This window comes from Onychomys torridus, chromosome 7, assembly GCF_903995425.1.
Source record: "Onychomys torridus chromosome 7, mOncTor1.1, whole genome shotgun sequence".
Classification (NCBI taxonomy): Eukaryota; Metazoa; Chordata; class Mammalia; order Rodentia; family Cricetidae; genus Onychomys; species Onychomys torridus.
The window spans coordinates 99840919-99859347 of NC_050449.1; the positions used below are offsets into that span (position 1 = coordinate 99840919).

Consider the following 18429-nt stretch of genomic DNA (forward strand, 5'->3'; position numbering starts at 1 on the left):
CAGAAAGTGCAATTTTATTATAATAAAACATTTTTTTAAATTTAAATGATTGAATTAAAACACTCCTCTTTACTGAAGAGTTATGAAACGAAAAGGGGATAGGAAACTACTCTGTCATTAGTACAGAGTTTTAAAAAAAACGAAGGGTGGTATTGTCTACCTGCTATCTCAGTACTCAGGCAGAAAGATTTGAGTTTGAGGCCAGCCTGAGCTACTTGGTGAGATCATGTCTCCAAAGCACAAATTCCAAAGCAGAACAGCAGCATAACCTAGTACCTAGAGACCCTGTGTTCCATTTACATTGTGTACAGCCTAGAAATCTCTGATTTTACTTCCATGCTGTTATAGTGTCTGTTTTGGGCTTTAGGAAAAGCAGCTCCCATAGGGCCAGGGAGATGGCTTATTGGTTAAAATTGCCTGTTGCCAAGTCTGATGATCCAAAATCAATTCCCTGGATTCATGTGGTGGAAGAAGAAAACCAATTTTTCTAAGTTATCCTTTGACCTCCACATGTGCACTGAGGTGCACACCCTGTCCCCTTATGTAAATAAGGTAACACAAGAGATAAGCAGCTCTCATATCCTGGTGACAGCGTGATCAGGTAGCACTCCCGTAGTAAGAGTGGAATGAATAGGTAAAGATCATTTTGATGGTTTGGAGAATTTTAAACGTAAATACAGATAGGTCGTATTATATCCCACAGTCTTAGCTTTACCTTTCTCATGAGGTGGGGGATTTATGCTGTAGATGTTTGTGTTGGTTTCAGTTCTGAAGAGCATCTCAAACTTGAGAGCATCAGCAGATTTTCTTGATTTCTGGGCTCACGGCCTTCTTTTTATGAGTACCCTCTAGTCCACCTCCCTTGTCTGATCTTGTAGAGTGTTTACTGCCAAGTTGATGCTGAGCTGAAGTTGAAGTACTAGTATTTGACTTCCTCTCACTACAGATAATGAGGGCCAGTAAAATAACCTTTGTCCAGACCCTGAGTTAATTTCTTCACTTTTAGTCTTGGTCCTCTGTAAGGGACGTTCCGGTCCCCTGGATGAGATGTGCCCCAGGATGAGAAGAACTGCCCTGTCTGTATTGCTAGAGCTCTGGCCCTCTTCACTCTCCTGTGTGGATCATCAGGCTCTGTGGTCAGGGCTACTGAAGTTCCCTTCTTTAGTGTCCATCCCAAATAGCATGTACTCAACATTGTCATTTGCAAGAGTATTTTTTAAGTACAGTTTTTCTTTCTCCTTCACCCCTTTTTGTGCATGCTCTCTCTGTTTCTTTTGTGGTACTAGAGATTGATTCAACATAGGGCCTTTTACATGCTAAGCACATTCCAGACCCTCACCCTTTCTTAAACATTGACATAGGATCTAACAAATTGCCCATACCTTGTTAAGAGAGCAACAAGATCAAATCCCAAAGCAAATTTACAAAACAAATAAAAAAACAAAACCCAGTTGTTTTCTGAGTACAGTGGGCTAAGGACTCACATTTTTCTCTTAACAGACCTTAGTACTCACTAAACAAAGACTTTTCCTTGTGCTGCTTTCAAATTCAGGGATTTATTTCACTGTTGGGCTATATAGTTAGTGTGTCATCTGCTCTCTGAACACTTGGCAAGCACTTTACCTCACTGAGCTGTACCCTAACTTGGAGTATGTTTTTGAATACTGTGTTGTCTGAACTTGAAAGATGATTCAGGACACCTGAGTGAGATACACTGGTTTGAGAAATCGAAAATACACTTCTAGAACCCCATTTGTGCTTTCTTGGTTTCTGCTGGTTTGGGTGGTATATTCCAGCTGGCTGAGCATGCTTAGGTGTAGTCCTCAGATACGAGTTTTTGAATGGAGTAAGAAAAAGGGTGTGTTTGTGCTTCTGTTTCTGGGTAGGGCTGAAATCACTAGGAAAAGTCTTCATTAAGATCTAGCAGCTGCTTGATTAGAGCATTTTCCTTTGTAAGATATTCTCCTATGGTATGCCAAGTGTTCAGTTCTGCCTTCCTTTTCCTATGTCAAACAGGTGAATAATATGTTCTTGAGTGCTATACTCTGATTATATATGTTGCTACTCTTCGTAACATAGCTTGAAAATGATACTAAGTTTTCTGAACTTCATGTGGTTGTCTTGAATGAATTTTTTCTTACTGAAATCCCTCCCCCTTTTTTTCTTTTTGAGGTAGGGTCTTTCTCTGTAGCCTTGGCTAGCTTAGAACTCACTGTATTAACAAGGGTGGCCTTGAACTCAGAGATCCACCTGCCTCTGCCTTGACTGCTGTATTTGAAGGCGTGTACTATACCTGTTTTTGGATTTGTGCTTTCGTTTTTTCTCAATTTTGAGGTAGAGCCTCTGTAACTCGGGCCGGCCTTTAACTTGTGACAGTTTCCTGAATACTGAGGTTATAGGCATAAGCTATCATGTCTTGGTTTGAGTGGGTTTCATTTTGCTTTTTAGCTTTGGGGCAGGGTCTTATGTAGCTCAAGACTGTTGTCAAATTCCATTGTGTAGCCAGAGATGGTCTTTACCTGCTACTCTTGTCTACACCTTCCTTCAGAGTACTAGGATTACAAGCATTCACTACTATGCCCGATAAGTTGCTTTTTCTTTTCCTCCTTCCGTTCTTTCCTAGATGGTGGTCTCATGTAGTTGATGCTGGCCTTGAACTTGTCATATAGCTGGGAATGACAAACTGATCCTCCTGGCTCTACCTCCCTCATATAGGCATGAACTACTATGTCCAGTTCCCTGAGAAGTTCTTAACAGTTATAAAAATCATTATTATGTGTGTGTGTTGAGACAGGTGGGGTATATGTGAGTATATGTGTGCCACAGGGTGCATATGGAAGTCAGAAAACAACTTTGTGGAATGGTTCTTTCCTTAAGGCTTGTGTGGTGGCCAGTGTCTTCAATTACTGAGGTACAAACTTGTAATTTTGGCACTTGGGAGATTGTGGCAGGACAGTCTCGTTTGAGACTGGCTTGGTTGCATATTGAGACCCTGCCTCCAAAAGCAAATGAATCAGTAAATATTTTATTCTTGGTAAGTAAATAGAGAAGGTGCAGTTGTCAAGCCATTTATCTGTACATAGCAATGGTGTAGGTACTCATAGACTCTTATTTCCCCATGGGTTTAGTCATAAATACCATCTATTAGCTCTGTCTCAGGCTTCTTGGCTAGGATATATGTAACTAAATCTGAAGCAAACGTGAGGTATATTTTAAATTCTTTGACTAACATCATTATCCCTGCCCTTCATATTTGTGAAGTTTAAGGCTGTGGCTAGTAGTTTTCTCTGGGGATCATCACCTGGAACTAGTGAGGCCTGGTGTTTTGTCTTTTAAGGTAGAGCTTGAAAGGAAGCTAGGGTTGTCCAAGACACTTTGGGAGGAGGTAAAGGGCTTCATTCTTTAGTACATGGGGTAGTAAGAGAGGCAAAGGCACTAAGGACAGGTTGCTGGCTTTGGAAGCAAGGGACCATCATGAAGTATCAACTTCACCTAAGTATTTTATTCCTCTTCCCCTCTCCCGGGAGCTTGTGTTAGCAGAAAGACCAAGTCTCTTTCTGTGATTCTGCTTAACTTGTGAATATTAAGTGAGAAATATACTGGAATGAAGATAGGTTGTTGGTAAGGGCTTCTGAGTTTCTGATTCTGAAGGAAAAATAGAGGCTATCTCTGCAAGGATGCCAATGTCCAATAGTTAGGTGAACCGTAGCTAGTGCCTTTGGTATGCAGTGTCTAGAAGAGTGCAGAAGCTTTCTATCTTGGAGGGGCTTTTTTGTATGCGTAGGTTGGTGGCATGGGCAAGGTAGTAATAGTTTCAGATTTTTCAGGATTTAGGCGAATTTCAGTGTACACTAATACCCCACTGGTGGTCTACTACCTGCTGTATTGCAAGTTTGATAGACATCCATTTAATGATTACTTTTGATCTAGAGATGTTTGGGATGGGATAATATCAAGTAAGTCTCCTTTGTAATATTGTTGATCCACATTATTTGTAGACTCTTATAGTGATAGTGTGATATATTTACTGTTCCCATCGGATCTCTCCTCACTACCTTTCTTTATGCCACCTTGAATTTTGAAATGTACACTTGGGTATATATGCCTCACCTGATTTTTAGAACTAGACTTTTCATTTTCATATGAGTTATTTGCTATTCAAAATTTTGTCCTGGTCTTGCTACCTACTCTTTGGTCTTCTCAGATGGTTTGGGTGTGTCATGTGGCTTAGAGATGCAAGCACCTGTGACCAACACCTTTGAATTTGCCTTTTCACCTTAGCAAAACAAGCTCAGGATAATGAGTGGTTGGTTGCCATTTGCTAAAATGGTCCACTGTAAAGTATCTATATAAAATAGTAGTTACTGAGAGATGAATGATGACCCCAAAACCATGTGGTGAAAGAAGAGAACAGACAAGATGTCTTCTGTCTCTACTCATATATACACATAATATGTGAATGAAAAAGTTGCCCTTTATCCTTAGGCTTAAATAAGTATGGATATTTAACAGAAAGGGATGAGCTGTTCATCATGTTGATGAATGAAATGTATAGGAAGACTTAACCGTGCATAGTTGGTCCTGAGGCAGTTACTCCACATAGCATCAAGCAGTTCATAAAAGCACCAATGAGCCTGTCACCTGCTGGAGTTCATTATTATTCATTCAAAGTTTGGTGTCTGTGTTTTTAAAACATTTAGTCAAGTCAACTTTGCAGTTGGCTTTTAGGGAAAATTATGAAGCCAAAAATTAATAATTGATCATTGTTCCTAGGTTTTGAAAAGTCAGTAGTTGTCAGTTAATTACTGTTAACCTTAAATTTATGAAGAGCAATCTGAACAAGGGAGTAATGTTTTCTTTTTTCCACTCTTTGAATCTGGGACACACTGTGTGCTGTGCTTCCTGTGTGTGTTCTCCACTGCCCAGAAGCGGATGGTGAGTCCACACCAACTGCACCCCTGGCCAGAGGTGAATGTAGTGACTCCTGAAAGGTTCTTTCTATATTTTTTTCCTTAAAAAGAAAAAAAAATGTACTTGAGTTAAACTCTGCTAGTAAGGAGAGAAAGACCACATTTGACACTGAAAAAACCTGTAGACTTTAATGGTGGTCAGTCCAATAATAGGTGTGAAGTAGGAGTGTGAGATCGGCAAATATGACACATTAAGTATCAGACAATAGGATTGCACCTGAATTAATTACATTTTAAAAACTATCCTTGTTTTTGGATTAACTGTTCTTAGTATGGCCAGAATTTTGGTTTTTCTGACTGGTTATATTTTGGAAGGAAATATAGGCTAAAAGCCATTTCTCTTGTAAAACAGATATTCAAGAAGAATTTTCGAATTATCTGTGAACAAATGCTACACTAAATAAGTTAAGCACACAGGTGAAAATTTTGCGCAAATCCTGGAGAACCAGACAGTTTGGTGTAAAGTGCAGGCTTTGCCTGGATTCACTTCCATGATTCTGTCCTTGGGAAGGTGAGGTGGACAGAAAAGTGGAGCTTGAGAGTTTTGAGTACTTGAGCAGGCATTTTTACGTGGTTCTTAATTAGGGGTTCACATCACAATTCTATTTGTGTAAACTTCATCTAGAAAAATCTACTTCCTGGGTGTGATGATACATGCCTTTAATCCCAGCACTCCTGAGTTCCATCGAGGCCAGCTTTGTCTCCTGTAGTGACTTTCAGCTCAGCCAGGGCTACCTAGTGAGAGCCTGCCTCCAAAACAAAACAGAAGCTTGACTTAGCATTCTGCATCCTTTCTGGGGGTTAGGAAGTATATGTTTTGGGAAAGCATGTCTCAAGTGATTCTGATGGTCACACATGGGAGGTAGGTAGGTAGACCTGATTTAATCTGAACTTTTTTAATAAGAAACTGAGATTCAGAGAAGTTGCATTTGATAGATTTACAGTAAATGACCATTGCTTTTTTGCAGTTCTGTATTGTAGGGTGTGTCACAGATCCTTTGGGATGTCTAGCTTATGAAAGGGAATAGATCATACAGAGCTGGGAGACCAGTGGGCTGGTGGGTAGAAGTGCAGTGCTGCAGTTGAGGGCAGTAATGGGAGGGGGAGGTACTGGGGACCCTGGTTTTTGAGAAACAAGTTAACCATAAGTAGAGCCAAGGAAGCCGGACAATTGAAAGTAAGTTTCAGATTTTGACCTGGTAACTGAGAGAAGAGGGACGACTGCTGTTAGAAGTAGGCAGAGTTTTACATTTGTGTGTGAGATGATATGTGCAGACAGAAAAAATATATGCTTAGGGGAAAAACAAGGATCAGGGTAGCAATACAGTTTAGAAGCCGGGATAGGCTGGAGACATTCACTGCTGGTTCAAATGCTGGCGTTGACTGGTGACATTTACTACAGAGGAGCCTGAGGGTTGTTGCAGGAAGGGTTCTGTGCCTACAAAAAGAACAGCAAACTCACTAAACATTGTATGTATATCAAGCACTTCCCAAGCTTAGATAATACATTCATTATACATACATTAAGCAAAGAAAACAAATACAAGCACATGAAAAACTTCAATTAGACAGGTCTGGAGGTGCATAACTTTAATTCCAGCACTGGGCAGGGAGTGGCGGGCAGATCTTTGTGAGCTTAAGGCCAATGTAGTCTCCATAGTAAGTTCCAAGACAGCCAGCGTACATAGTGAGACCCTGTCTCAAAAAACCAAAACAACAAATAAAATACCACTTAAAAATGAGCCCGCAGTTGTACTTCATGCTAATAGTTAGAGCTTAGTGGAGTCAGCCTTATTCCCGAGCACGGTGTACGCTGTGGAGTGGTGGAGGCAGAAAACAGGGTAAGTAAGCAAGTGGAGTAGTGGGTTTGTTACCTTTTCAACGGTAGATAGGTGGAAAGCTGAGGACTAATGAGAGAGTGTTAGGTTTGGGGAGCTGAGTTTCTTGCCTAAGAAGTGAGCAGCAGTGGAGGAAATGTGAAGGTATTGAGGCAGGGATGTGAAAACCACATCTGTGGGAAAGGCTTTCAAGGTGGTTCAAGGTGGATTCAGGCCCAGAGCAGGAAGCTTGCCAAAGTCACATTTAGGGCCAGAGGAGGGCGTTTTTACCTTTGGTCTTGTAGGAGGCTTTGGGGCTTTAGATAATCATGAACTTGATAGGAGATGAATTCAGAGAGAAAAGAGTTTACCTCATTCTATTCTAAAACTTATTAGTAGCTTTAAAATGTCCTCGTTCTCAGGTTCTCTAAACTGTCTTAAATCCTCAGTGAAGACTTAGAGAATTAGAAGAACAGAAGCCAACACTTTGTTAGAACAGTGAGACCTTTAGATAGTTGAGAGGAGCCCTGCTGTCTCGGGCCTGTGACTCACAGTGACTGCTCTAAATGCTGCTTCCTAGAGCCTCTGGCTTCAGCACAGGCTTAGATTCTGCTGCAACATTTGGGTAGGTCTGAGAGCCTTTGCTCCATGATCCAGTTTCCAGATTAGAATGTTACTCAGCTGAGATGGGCATGCCCACCTGTGACAGACGCAGCATGCACACGCACGCACACACCAGCATTGGCTATTTGGAGTAGAGACCGTGAGGTTACATAATGTGCATAACTTCCTCCTCAGTCTGGGGAATTAATGAGTCTACACCCTAAGCCTGAAAGGTTTGGTTTGTAGATGCTGAAGTTCAGCCCCTGCTTTACCTACTTTCCAGCATCACTCTTGATTTGGAAACTACCAAGCTTTCATTTGCTGGTGAACCAGTGCCTAGTTCAGCAGCTATAACATAGCCACTCAACTGTGGACCTTTAAAAGTAATATTGAGAGCCGGGCGGTGGTGGTGCACGCCTGTAATCCCAGCACTCAGGAGGCAGAGGCAGGTGGATCTCTGTGAGTTTGAGGCCAGCCTGGTCTACAGAGCTAGTCCAGGACAGGCTCCAAAGCTACAGAGAAATCTTGTCTCGGAGAGAAAAAAAAAAAAAAAAAAAAGTAATATCGATGCTGGACAATGGTGGTGCACACCTTTAATCTCAGCACTCAGGAGGCGGAGGCAGACATATCTCTGTGAGTTCCAGGACAGCCAACACTGCAGAGAAATTCTGCCTCGAAAAACCAAACAAAAGTTGTTTTGTTTTTGGCTGGGGGTATACAATGGTAGAGTGCTTGCCTGGTACAAAGCAATCCTGATTTGTATTCCAGCCCCATACATTCTGTCTCCACCTCTCCTCCCCCCCCTTACCTGTCAAAAATTTTTAACATTTTTTTTCCATGACGACCAGAGAGACATATGGTCCTGTATTCTTTCCTCTTTGCTTATTTTTAACAGTGGTTCTTTGTTAATAGATGAGAATTAATTTTGGTCAAGACCATGGAAACGTGCCCGCAAAGGAACTGAAGTTACTATCTGATTAGCACTTTGAGTGTCTCCTGACTTTGACTCCCTCTTATTCACTCACTGCTTCTTCCACACATTTTTAGCTCCTTTCAGGCAGGTGAATGCTTAGTAACTATCAAGTTTGTGTTTCTGGAAGTGATACGTAGCCAAAGATGTAGAATAGTGGTCTCAAGCCATCACACAACAAACACACACAAGTCACATACTTGCACACATTAGGATTACTGGATACCATTAGTTTCTCCCCTGTAGCTGTAATAAATTATTCAGAAGTCTAAATTGCTGCATCAAACAGCTTGTCACGAGTCTCTCTGGGTTGGGGAGATGGCTGAGTGAGTAAAGTACTTGCCAAACAAGCATGAACCTGAGCTTGACTCCCCAGAACCACATAAAGCTGGTTAAATTGCAGTCCCATAACTCCTGTAGTGTTGTGGGAGATGGAGACAGGAGACTCCCCAGAAGCTTGCAGACCAGACTAGAACCTGTGGCTGAAGAACAAGAGTCTGTCTTAAACAAGATGGAAGCTGAGAATCAACGCCAGAGGTTATCCTCTGACCTCCATGTGTGTGCTGTTTTGCACATGGGTGCCCACCTGTAGTAACGTGTGTGCATTTACAAAGTCTTTAATGGTGTTCCAGGGTTCTCAGGCCTAGTAGCAGAGCTGCTTGTTGACAAGTCTGGCTTATACTGTAGCTGTGGTTTGGTTTTTCCTTCTTAGTGCTGCTGGAGTTTGAACCCAAGGCCTTGTCAATAAAGTGTACTTTAAGTGAGTGGCAAGATACTTGGAGTCCAGGATAACTAGAGAAAATGTTTCAGTGTTTTTCTGGCACATTATTTATTGCTTGATTGATTGGTTTGTAACAGGAAAGAGTAGGTATCTATTTGCTCTGGTTTGTTTGCCTGTTTTGTGGAAACATTTATACTGAGTGCTTAGTAGCTCTGCGAGGGATCTGTCCATTATGTAGGAGCTGGCAGCTCAGCCCCTGTGTTCTAGTTGATTTGCTACAACATGGGACTTTAGAATTCAGGGAAAAATTCCAGTGTCTGAGTTTAGTTCCTTCACTTTGGTTGATGGCAGAAGAGTCCCTCTAGTCTTTGAAGGTTATTTGGTGGCTTTAGACACATGAGGCAGGTTTTCTGTTTCTTTGCATAAGGGCTACATGACCAGTATGCCTTGTGGAGGGGCCTGTAATCCAGGGGCTTTTCAAATGTCTTGAACATGTGTGCCTGTCCCAATCATCATGCAAACAGTTTATTCCTCTGCACACACTGCCCACCCCAGGATAGGAATCACAAGATGGCCCATATGGGTTAAGCTTTTGTGTTTGTCCTAAATGACTTCATGCTCTCTCACCAGGAAGAGGAAGAACAGGAGGAAGAGGATGATGATGAAGATGATGACGACACTGATGATTTAGATGAACTTGACACTGACCAGTTGCTGGAGGCAGAACTGGAGGAGGATGACAACAATGAGAACGCAGGGGAGGATGGGGACAATGACTTCTCTCCCTCTGATGAGGAGCTAGCGAACCTTCTAGAGGAGGGAGAGGAGGGGGAAGAGGAAGACTCTGATGCAGATGAGGAAGTGGAGCTGATCCTGGGCGACAGTAAGTATAGGGCAGAGTTTGGGATGAGCCTTGGCACCTGGGCTTCTTGTACCAACCCAGTCCAGAAGACAGCTGTGCGTGGGTTCTGCTCACTCTCTACTCTGGTCCCTTGATGGATCAATCACCCCTGTTCTCCTATCAGACTTTATAAACCATTCTAACTGGCTCCCACCTCTTTCTTACCTTTTAACCAAAGGCTTGTAAACATTTTCTGTTTGAGACAAAGTCAATACTTTTTTGCTTCCTGGGTCATATGATGTCTATTGTAGACACTCAGCTCTGCTGTAATAATGAGAAAGCAGTCACAGGCCAAACATAAATTGATGTTTATGATTGTGTTCTAATAAAACTTACAAATTAGGTATGAGCTTATAGCTTTTTAATTCCTTTTTTAAAGGTTTGGTCTTAGGAAGACCAAAGTCTAGCTGTCACAGCTGTCAGTGAGAAGCAGTTCCTCACAGGCTGCTGAGCCTTTTCGACTGATGCATACAAAGTGAGGGTCTTTTGTGGGAGAGCCAGTCTCCCCAGAGGCTGAGGGACAAATGCATCTGTTTTGTTCATTCCTCCCCCACTTGCTCCAAAGTTTGAACAACAAACCCTAGTTTGTGTAGTAATTTCCCACTAGTGGTTCTGAAGCCATCTTCTGCCTTTGCTAATGAATCCTGAATAAACCAACCAGCAGCTGGGCGAACACCACCACTGCACTCCTCCATGTGTTAGCATTGCTCTGAGAGTGCCGTCGTGGGCAGACCTGCAGACCTGCAGACCTGTGTGCTCCTGGTTCTTTGTATTTCTTAGCTAACATACCCAGCATTCTCACAGGCATGGTAGGTGTGTCTAATAATGACAGCCACTAATCATAGGGGGATGTTCACATTTAATTAAATTAAAAATTAGCTTCTCATTTCCAAATGCTCTGTATCCATATGTTGCTGCTGTGCTGAGCAGCAAGAACATATACATTTATATCATTTAATATCATGACAGAAAGTTGTGTTGTGATGGCCTAGGCCCAGCAAATGCCACGCCTCTTCATCAGAGGGCCTTATGTTTATGATCATGTTTCCTGGTAGAAGAGGCAGGTGACTGATTTCAAAGCACACGGATATAGATTCTCCTGTAATATGTACTGTGCATATACAATACTTCTCTACCTGATGTAAGTCCATTTTCTTAAGGACAAATACCTCTTATGTGCTGGTAGTTCTGAAGACTGACAGTGGATTGCTTAGCAGAGATTTTTAGCAAGTCCTCTTAGGGTATTTGAGGAATCTCTTGGTGGGGGTGGGATTGCTTATATCCACCTATCTGCTGGTTTGTTTTTTTTTTTTAAATAAAGGTTGTGGTGATTCTGTGGGTTAGCTCCTGGCCATGACCTGAGAGCCAGGTAAGAAGGACCCAGAGACATTTTTAACAAAGCATCAATAGTGAGATGTTAGAGACAAATTATACCTCCCTTCAATTAATAACAATAGTTAATAATGCAGGAGGTGGGGTCAGTCAACAGCAGGAAGCTGGGGTCATCCCCACATATAAGAGTGTCACTTCATTTTTTGTTTGTTGTTTTTAAATAAAAAATACTTTAATCAAAACACAAGATTTAAAGAAGTTCCCAGATAAACTAGACAGACTAAATCAAAAGCGCGACTGTACAACAGAGTTACAGTCTTACCAACAAGAGTTGCAATACTATTATCAATACTACTATCGGGTGTCCCACTTTTGTTCAGTCAGGCCTGTTCCTCCAGGGCCTCCTTTATAGCAAGAGGTGGCTAGACTGTATATTCTGAAGAACTGGATCACCACTTTTTTTTTTTTTTTTTGAGCTGAGGATCAAACCCAGGGCCTTGCACTTGCTAGGCAAGCGCTCTACCACTGAGCTAAATCCCCAACCCCCAGGATCACCATTTTTTAACCAGTATATCTCCATATAAAAGGGGGAATATAACCCAAGCAGTGAGAATAAAGCTGCTTCCGATCAAAGATAAAAATAGAGAAACCTTCCCATCCTTGCTCTAACCCTGACAACTGCCTTCATTCACAGGGCTGTGTACTTAATCCATGATGGGGGCAGTGAATGAAAGCAGAGAGCTGCTACCAGTGACCGTGTCCCAACAATCCAGATGACAGTTCCAGCTTCTGCTCATGCTTTACAACAGTAAATGACACATAGATGTGCTAATGTGCATTTAATCCACAGAGGAGTGAAGATATCTGGGCTTTTTTATTCTGTAATGTTTCTAAACCTCTACCCATTAAATGCAAAGAAAAACTGGAAGGAGTCTTGGCAGAGCAGCAGGGATGCCCACACGGTGATAAGATGGGTTTAAGTGTTATTCTTGGCAAGGAGCCTGATGTGTGCTCCAGCTTTTTCTAGCGTGTGGACTTGGCTGTTTGGATAGAACTGTGCACATCCCCAGTGTTGGGGACCACTTGCCTTCCAGATCCCTGAGTACAGTCCTAGCTTGCCTCTATTGGGATGATCCATTTTGGTTATGAAACACACTTTAAGTTCTACATTGGGTCTTATTCTGGTGACATTTAAGTGTTTCTTTGAAAGGGGGGATCCCAGGCAGCAGTAACCACATGGTTAATGCACATTGCCCACACATATTGCACTATGACACCAGATACTGGTTCAGCCAAGGGTGCGTGGTTTTATATGGGGCAGCATGGTCATCTCCTCAGATCCTGATTTTTTATCCTAGTCACCTAACATGGTTTACTGTGTGGCCCAGATTGGCCTCAAGTTCCCCAGTCCTTCTACCTTTATCTGAGTACTGGGGTTATAAGCATGTGCCACCACACCCAGCTTCAGGTGTTCCATTCTTAATTTGAATATAAACCCTCTCAATTTGTGTTTGTGACAGTACACCCTCCTTTTGCTGTTCTGAACATTTCTTCTCTCAAAACCAAGGTAATCTGGAAAACTTGAATTCTGTTAAGTTATAAGAATATTCACTGTAACCTGGGTATAAATAGTGACATGTACTGAAGTGGGGGTATCTCTGCTTGGACTCTGAGGTGGAGACACAGAGGTGGCACCTGTAGGTTGTCCTTTAGATTGATTGCTCTTGCGTTTTATGGGCTGACCCTCATGGGTATCTCTCATGGCTATCTCTCATGGCTGTCTGTGGAGCAGACTGATTATACTGGCCTCCTCATTTATAAGTATTATCATTGCAAGCCTCATTCTGATTGTCTGGAGGACCTCTTACTGAACTTACGGGGCCTTTTTAGGGCATGGTGAAAGCCATAGAAACCGTAGAGACCCATACCTGATACAGCTCCAGATACAGAACCCTAGTCCTTGAGAGAAAGGCATGATTTGGTGTCAGGGTCTTTGTGTGTCTGCTTCTGGGGACCCCTTGCTCCCAAGCCTGGATGTTGTAAGGCAACTTTCCAGAACACTGGAAAGATTATAGTTCCTCTGTCTTTGCTGCATAGACCTTTCAGAATGGGAGGTCCTGACCAGAGGAGGGGGATTTGGTCTCTGCAATATTTGGGGCTGAGAAAAGGTTAGAGCAAGTAGATGAAGGGAGTCTTGTCATCCGATCACTGGCTGCTGTGATCCTACTGAGTAACTTAGATGTGACTTAAGATGGAGTTAAGTCTTGACCCCTTTTTTTTGCAGTAGGGTAGGGAGATTGAACCCCTCGGCTTCCTGGGAAGGTTCTCAGGCAGGTGGGCCTGGCATTTTTGGCCTGCCAATAGTGCAGTCACTAGAGGATTCTGTAGAGGTCTGCAGAGGTGTCCGGCAGGGACAGGCCGTGTGTGTGTGGCTCCGGGGAGTAGAAACTGCTGGGGTGTGGTCTGTTCAGGTTCAAGTATCAGCTTTTCATTCTGTGAAAAACGCCATTGTGTTTCCCTGTCCATGCCATGTTGGGGCCACATTTGTATCCATTTGGATTCTGGGAACAATGATATCCCCCCCCCCCCCAATCTTGCAGAAAATGAAGATTTGGGAACATGAATTTTTCCTTCCTTACCTTGCCCTAGAATTCTTTCAGATACCTTGGAGAGGCTGTTGAAGCCTTGTACTTTTGGGTACCCCTTTCCACATGGACATACAAGAGTCCAGGTGTTTCAGGACTCGGGCTATGTTGCTCATGTTCCTGGGAAACTCATGAAAATATTTACACAGCTTTGTTATTATTAAAAAATTTTAAGGGTCTGGAAGAGATGGTTGAGTGGTTAAGAGCACTTGCTCTTATAGGACCTGGGTTTGATTCCTAGCATATACATGATTGCTCACAACCACATCTGCAACTTCAATTCCAGGGGATCTGATGCCATTACCTACTTGGGCACCAGACACGTGTGTTGCACAGGCAAAAAACACCCATATATACATTTTTTAAAAGTTTAAATTAACATTTAAGGAGAGAGCTTGCTTTCCACAGTAGTGTGTAGAGGTCAGAGGAGGACAGTTTGTGGAGTTGGTTCTCTCCATCCAGAGATAGAACTTGAGTTGACCGGGTTGGTGGCAGGGCCTTTGCCTGCTCAGGCACTTTACTGGCCCCATTCCATAGCTTTTTTTGTTGTTGGTTTTTCGAGACAGGGTTTCTCTGTAGCTTTGGAGCCTGTCCTGGAACTCACTCTGTAGCCCAGGCTGGCCTCGAGCTCACAGAGATCCACCTGCCTCTGCTTCCCCAGTGCTGGGATTACAGGCGTGCACCACCACCGCCTGGCTTCCATAGCTTCTTAAACAAAAACTAGGCCTTAAGAGTTATTTACTAGTTTTGACTTCTGTTAGATAGGCATGATATATATTTGTTTTGAGGATCTCACTGTAGCCAGGCTGACCTCTTCCGAGTGTGGGATTATAAATAATGTCTTTCACGCCTGGCTTTGAGGGGCTCTTTTGCTATCATTTAGTCTCATTCTTCAGTGGATCATTTCAGAAATGTTAATGAATTCATTCCTTGTCTGCACATTAAGTTGGGTGCCCTTTGTCTCCACGCTCCTTCTGGCCTCCTTGTTAGTAGCTGCATTACAAGGATCATTTGCCCTTGTAGGCTTCTGAGAACTGGAGAAAGGGACTCAGCCAGCTTTTAAAAATCAGTTTTGAGTGCCAGGCTGTGGTGGCGCACGCCTTTAATCCCAGCACTTGGGAGGCAGAGACAGGCAGATCTGAGTTTGAGGACAGCCAGGGCTGCACAGAGAAATCCTGTCTTGAAAAAACCGAAACACCCCCCCTCCCCCAAATTAGCATGTACATTTAAGATATCCATCATGAAAGTATGGGATTTATGTAAAAAGGTTACTATAGTGAAAAATGGACATGCCTACCACCTAACCATCACCCACTTCCTATGGCAAGAGCAGTTAAAAAAACAAAAAAAACAAAATCTCATTAGTCTGATCTAGAATATATAGTTTCATTGATACTGTCTTCATGTTGTATGTTAGGACTCTGGACTTTATCCTTTGCATCTGCTACTCTGAACTGTTGACTTGGTTCTTCCTGTCCCCTTCTCCCAGTCCCCTGGTAATGTTTTAAAGACAGGCCTTTACTCTGTGACTCCAGCTGGCCCAGAACTCACTGTAGCCCATGAACCTCCTTTTTTTAGTGCTTCTTTGGGGTCAGGCTTATGATCCTGCCATAAGGACACAATAGGCCAAGGGCTAGGACCTCTGTGTTCCTCAGCCCTGCCCCTTTGCAGCCCAGTGCCCCAGGTGAAGGCTTGAGGACACTTGATCCCTCTGGAGCATCCCAGGCAGGAAGCAGGGCCTCCAGGTTCAGGTCTTTTGAAAGGCAAGAGAATCAGAGGTCCCAGGGGTGTCTATTGTTGCCAGCCACAGGCGTATTCTCTGGAGCCAAGCTCCAAGGAATTAATTGGTTTGTTTTCTACTTTCTGGAAAGTGGTAATTAACCCTGCTCAGGCGTAAGTGTGTTGAATGCAGGGCTTCTACAATCCTAGCACATAATTCTCTCTTCCTTCTCTTACCTTTCAGCAGACAGCTCGGACAACTCTGATTTGGAAGATGACATCATCTTATCTCTGAATGAGTGATGTGCCAGTCCCCACTTGGAAGAGAATCTTGGCAGGCGAGAGAAACTGAGTGAATGAATTCAGAAAACCTGCCTTTTGCTGTCTCCCAGGGCTGTCTGTTAAGGAACTGTATACCCTGCATTCAGAGGACTGTGATTTAGAGTCTCCCTGGAATCTGAGGGCCCTTCTAAAAAACAATAACAACCACAAAAAAAAAAAAAAAGAAAAGAAAAAAAGACTCCAGGGACTAGGCCCCAGTTTGTGTCCTCTCCTCCTAGGACGGACATAGCTTTCCTCACGGGAAAAACAAACATGTCTCTGGGTATTTCACAATATATTTTCTTTGTATAATGTTCTTTACTTAAAGAACAAGAAATAGTTTTTTATAAAACTTTAAAAAGAAAAAAAAAAAGCAACAGGCATTTATAACCGAGGGTCTGAACTTCTACCCACCAGTCTATTCCTGCACTTCATTTTCTTTGGAAGAAAATGACGTCTACAGAACAATATAGAGGCATTTTTACACACGTATTTAAATGAAGAGGAAAATCGTGGTTTCTTAAATTGATAAGGATTAAGAATATTTTATTATAAATATAATATATGATTTTTTAACTTGTTTTGTTGCCTCATACGCTGTCAAGTTAATTTGTTTTCCTTTGTGCCAGAGTGGGAATGGAAGGCATGGCCTGCTCCTGGGAAGATGCCTGACCCCTCCCTTGGTGGCCAGGCAGCAGTTGTGTGGACCTTGGTTTTGTGGAGTTGAGAACTTTAGGGTATAAATTCACTCCCTCTTTCTCTTTGTGATTCAGTTTTTCAGAAGTCTTTTTTTTTTTCCTTCCCTTTCTTTCCCAATGTGGAAATTACAAATCAAAGGTCTTTTTCTTTAATGTAAAGTGTATTTATTTAAAAAAAATACAAAATAAACTACAAGTCTGTCTTGGTTTATGGCCTTTCCTTGTTTTCTTTTACTGAAGTGGGGTGTCCCTCTCCACCTCCTCACAGTTCTGGCCAGGCCAGAGTCCTCCCACAGCACGCCCCCAGGACAGATAGTGGCTTAGCCACTTGAGCCTGGCCTGAAGTTGCTGGAGGCCTTGTGAGGATGACGTGGGGCACAGAGTAGGGCTGCATCTGTTACCATGTGTGGGACCTTTAAGGAGCATTCTGGTCTTTATCAGTCCTAGAAGTTGAGGGGTACTTGAGGCTTGGTAGGTTGGAGATGGAGAAAAACTTCATGGGTCTAAAACTAACAAAGTATCAGGGGCTCATGTTTTGTTCACCCTATCCCTTCCATTCGCACAATAAATATTAAAACATTAATTCCTCTCTCTGATTTTGCCCTAATGGTAGCTGTGGTTTCTGTTACATAGGCATTAATTACACAGCCACAGAGACACCTCTCCCTTTACTAAGAAGGGTGCACCGGGTATAAAGTAAACAAGCAACACATGATGGCGAACTCTCCAGGGGTAGGTAGAGCCTGCTCCACTCAGGAACACAACCTGTCACACTGAAATGGCCTGTACTGCAGAGGTACATCCTGCTCCTTTAAAAGCCGAGGCCTCAGCTCATTTGCTGCATGCCTTGGCATTAAGTGGTTAGCTGACAACAGCCAGTCTGACGGCTGGTACTGAATGCAGCTGAAGAGAAAGCAGGAAAAACTCTACATTGTCACTAATGCAGCTCATCTGCCAGGAGCTCCTGGGAGCAGCTACAGGCCTCCCAAGGTGGAGATGGGCAGTTAATGGGAAAGCACAATTCTGGTTGACTTGACAACACTCCCTTAGGAATGTGCTTCATGAGACTAAAAAAACATCTACCTTCCTTGTTCTACCAGGGTTCAAAACCTGAGTCACTCAGGAAGACACAGGAGATGAAAACATGACCAACTAGGGTTCTGCCTGCTCAGTTTTTTGCTTTCATGAGACATCTCAAGCACTGGGTACTTTTGTTAGCTTTCTCACTGGAGACAATGTCACAATCAAACAAGGCCTTGGCCACCTGACCCACCTTCCTTAGTCCTGACAGGGCTGGCTGAGAGGCCACAGAACCTGTTACTCTTAAGGACTAAAAGTGGTTAAGTGGTCCAAGGTGGAAGGTTACAGCGGGGTGTGGCTCTTCACCAAGAAACGGTAGTTATCAATGGAGCCAAAGGGTGCCCCTTTCTGAACGGTTGATGAAGCTGGGGCTGGGCTGCCTTAATTCGTTCTGCCTGAAAGGGAATACCTGGGTGATGAAACCTGCTTTGTTAAGGAAGATGGGGCACCACACATGCTGCAACATCTGTTCTGTGACACTGTTCAGCATGAGGCCTGCTCTCGTTTCTGTGGTACAACAGAATCCTGAAGTAGTTTGGGACACCAGGCCGACTGGCTTGCTCCAGTCCCTGAAGGCAGCGGCCACAGCTCAAGCAGACACGGGCAGATACATTAACACTCTACTAATGCTTTAGAGCAGTGCTTCTCAACC

The 18429-nt window shown here is 43.1% G+C and overlaps 1 protein-coding gene across 2 annotated transcripts in view; it reads left to right on the forward strand.

Annotated features, from left to right (window-relative positions):
* Dcaf1 (DDB1 and CUL4 associated factor 1) overlaps nucleotides 1-16912 on the forward strand; it is a 61455-nt gene extending 44543 nt beyond the window's left edge. The window contains exons 23-24 of one of the 2 annotated variants that reach the window (XM_036192240.1): nucleotides 9712-9964; nucleotides 15923-16912. In XM_036192240.1, coding sequence (XP_036048133.1) covers nucleotides 9712-9964; nucleotides 15923-15981 — 312 coding nt within the window. In that variant the 3' untranslated portion in view covers nucleotides 15982-16912. The remainder of the gene's footprint in view (nucleotides 1-9711; nucleotides 9965-15922) is intronic. The other variant, XM_036192241.1, reaches the window with a different exon arrangement.
* Nucleotides 16913-18429: the final 1517 nt, after the last annotated feature.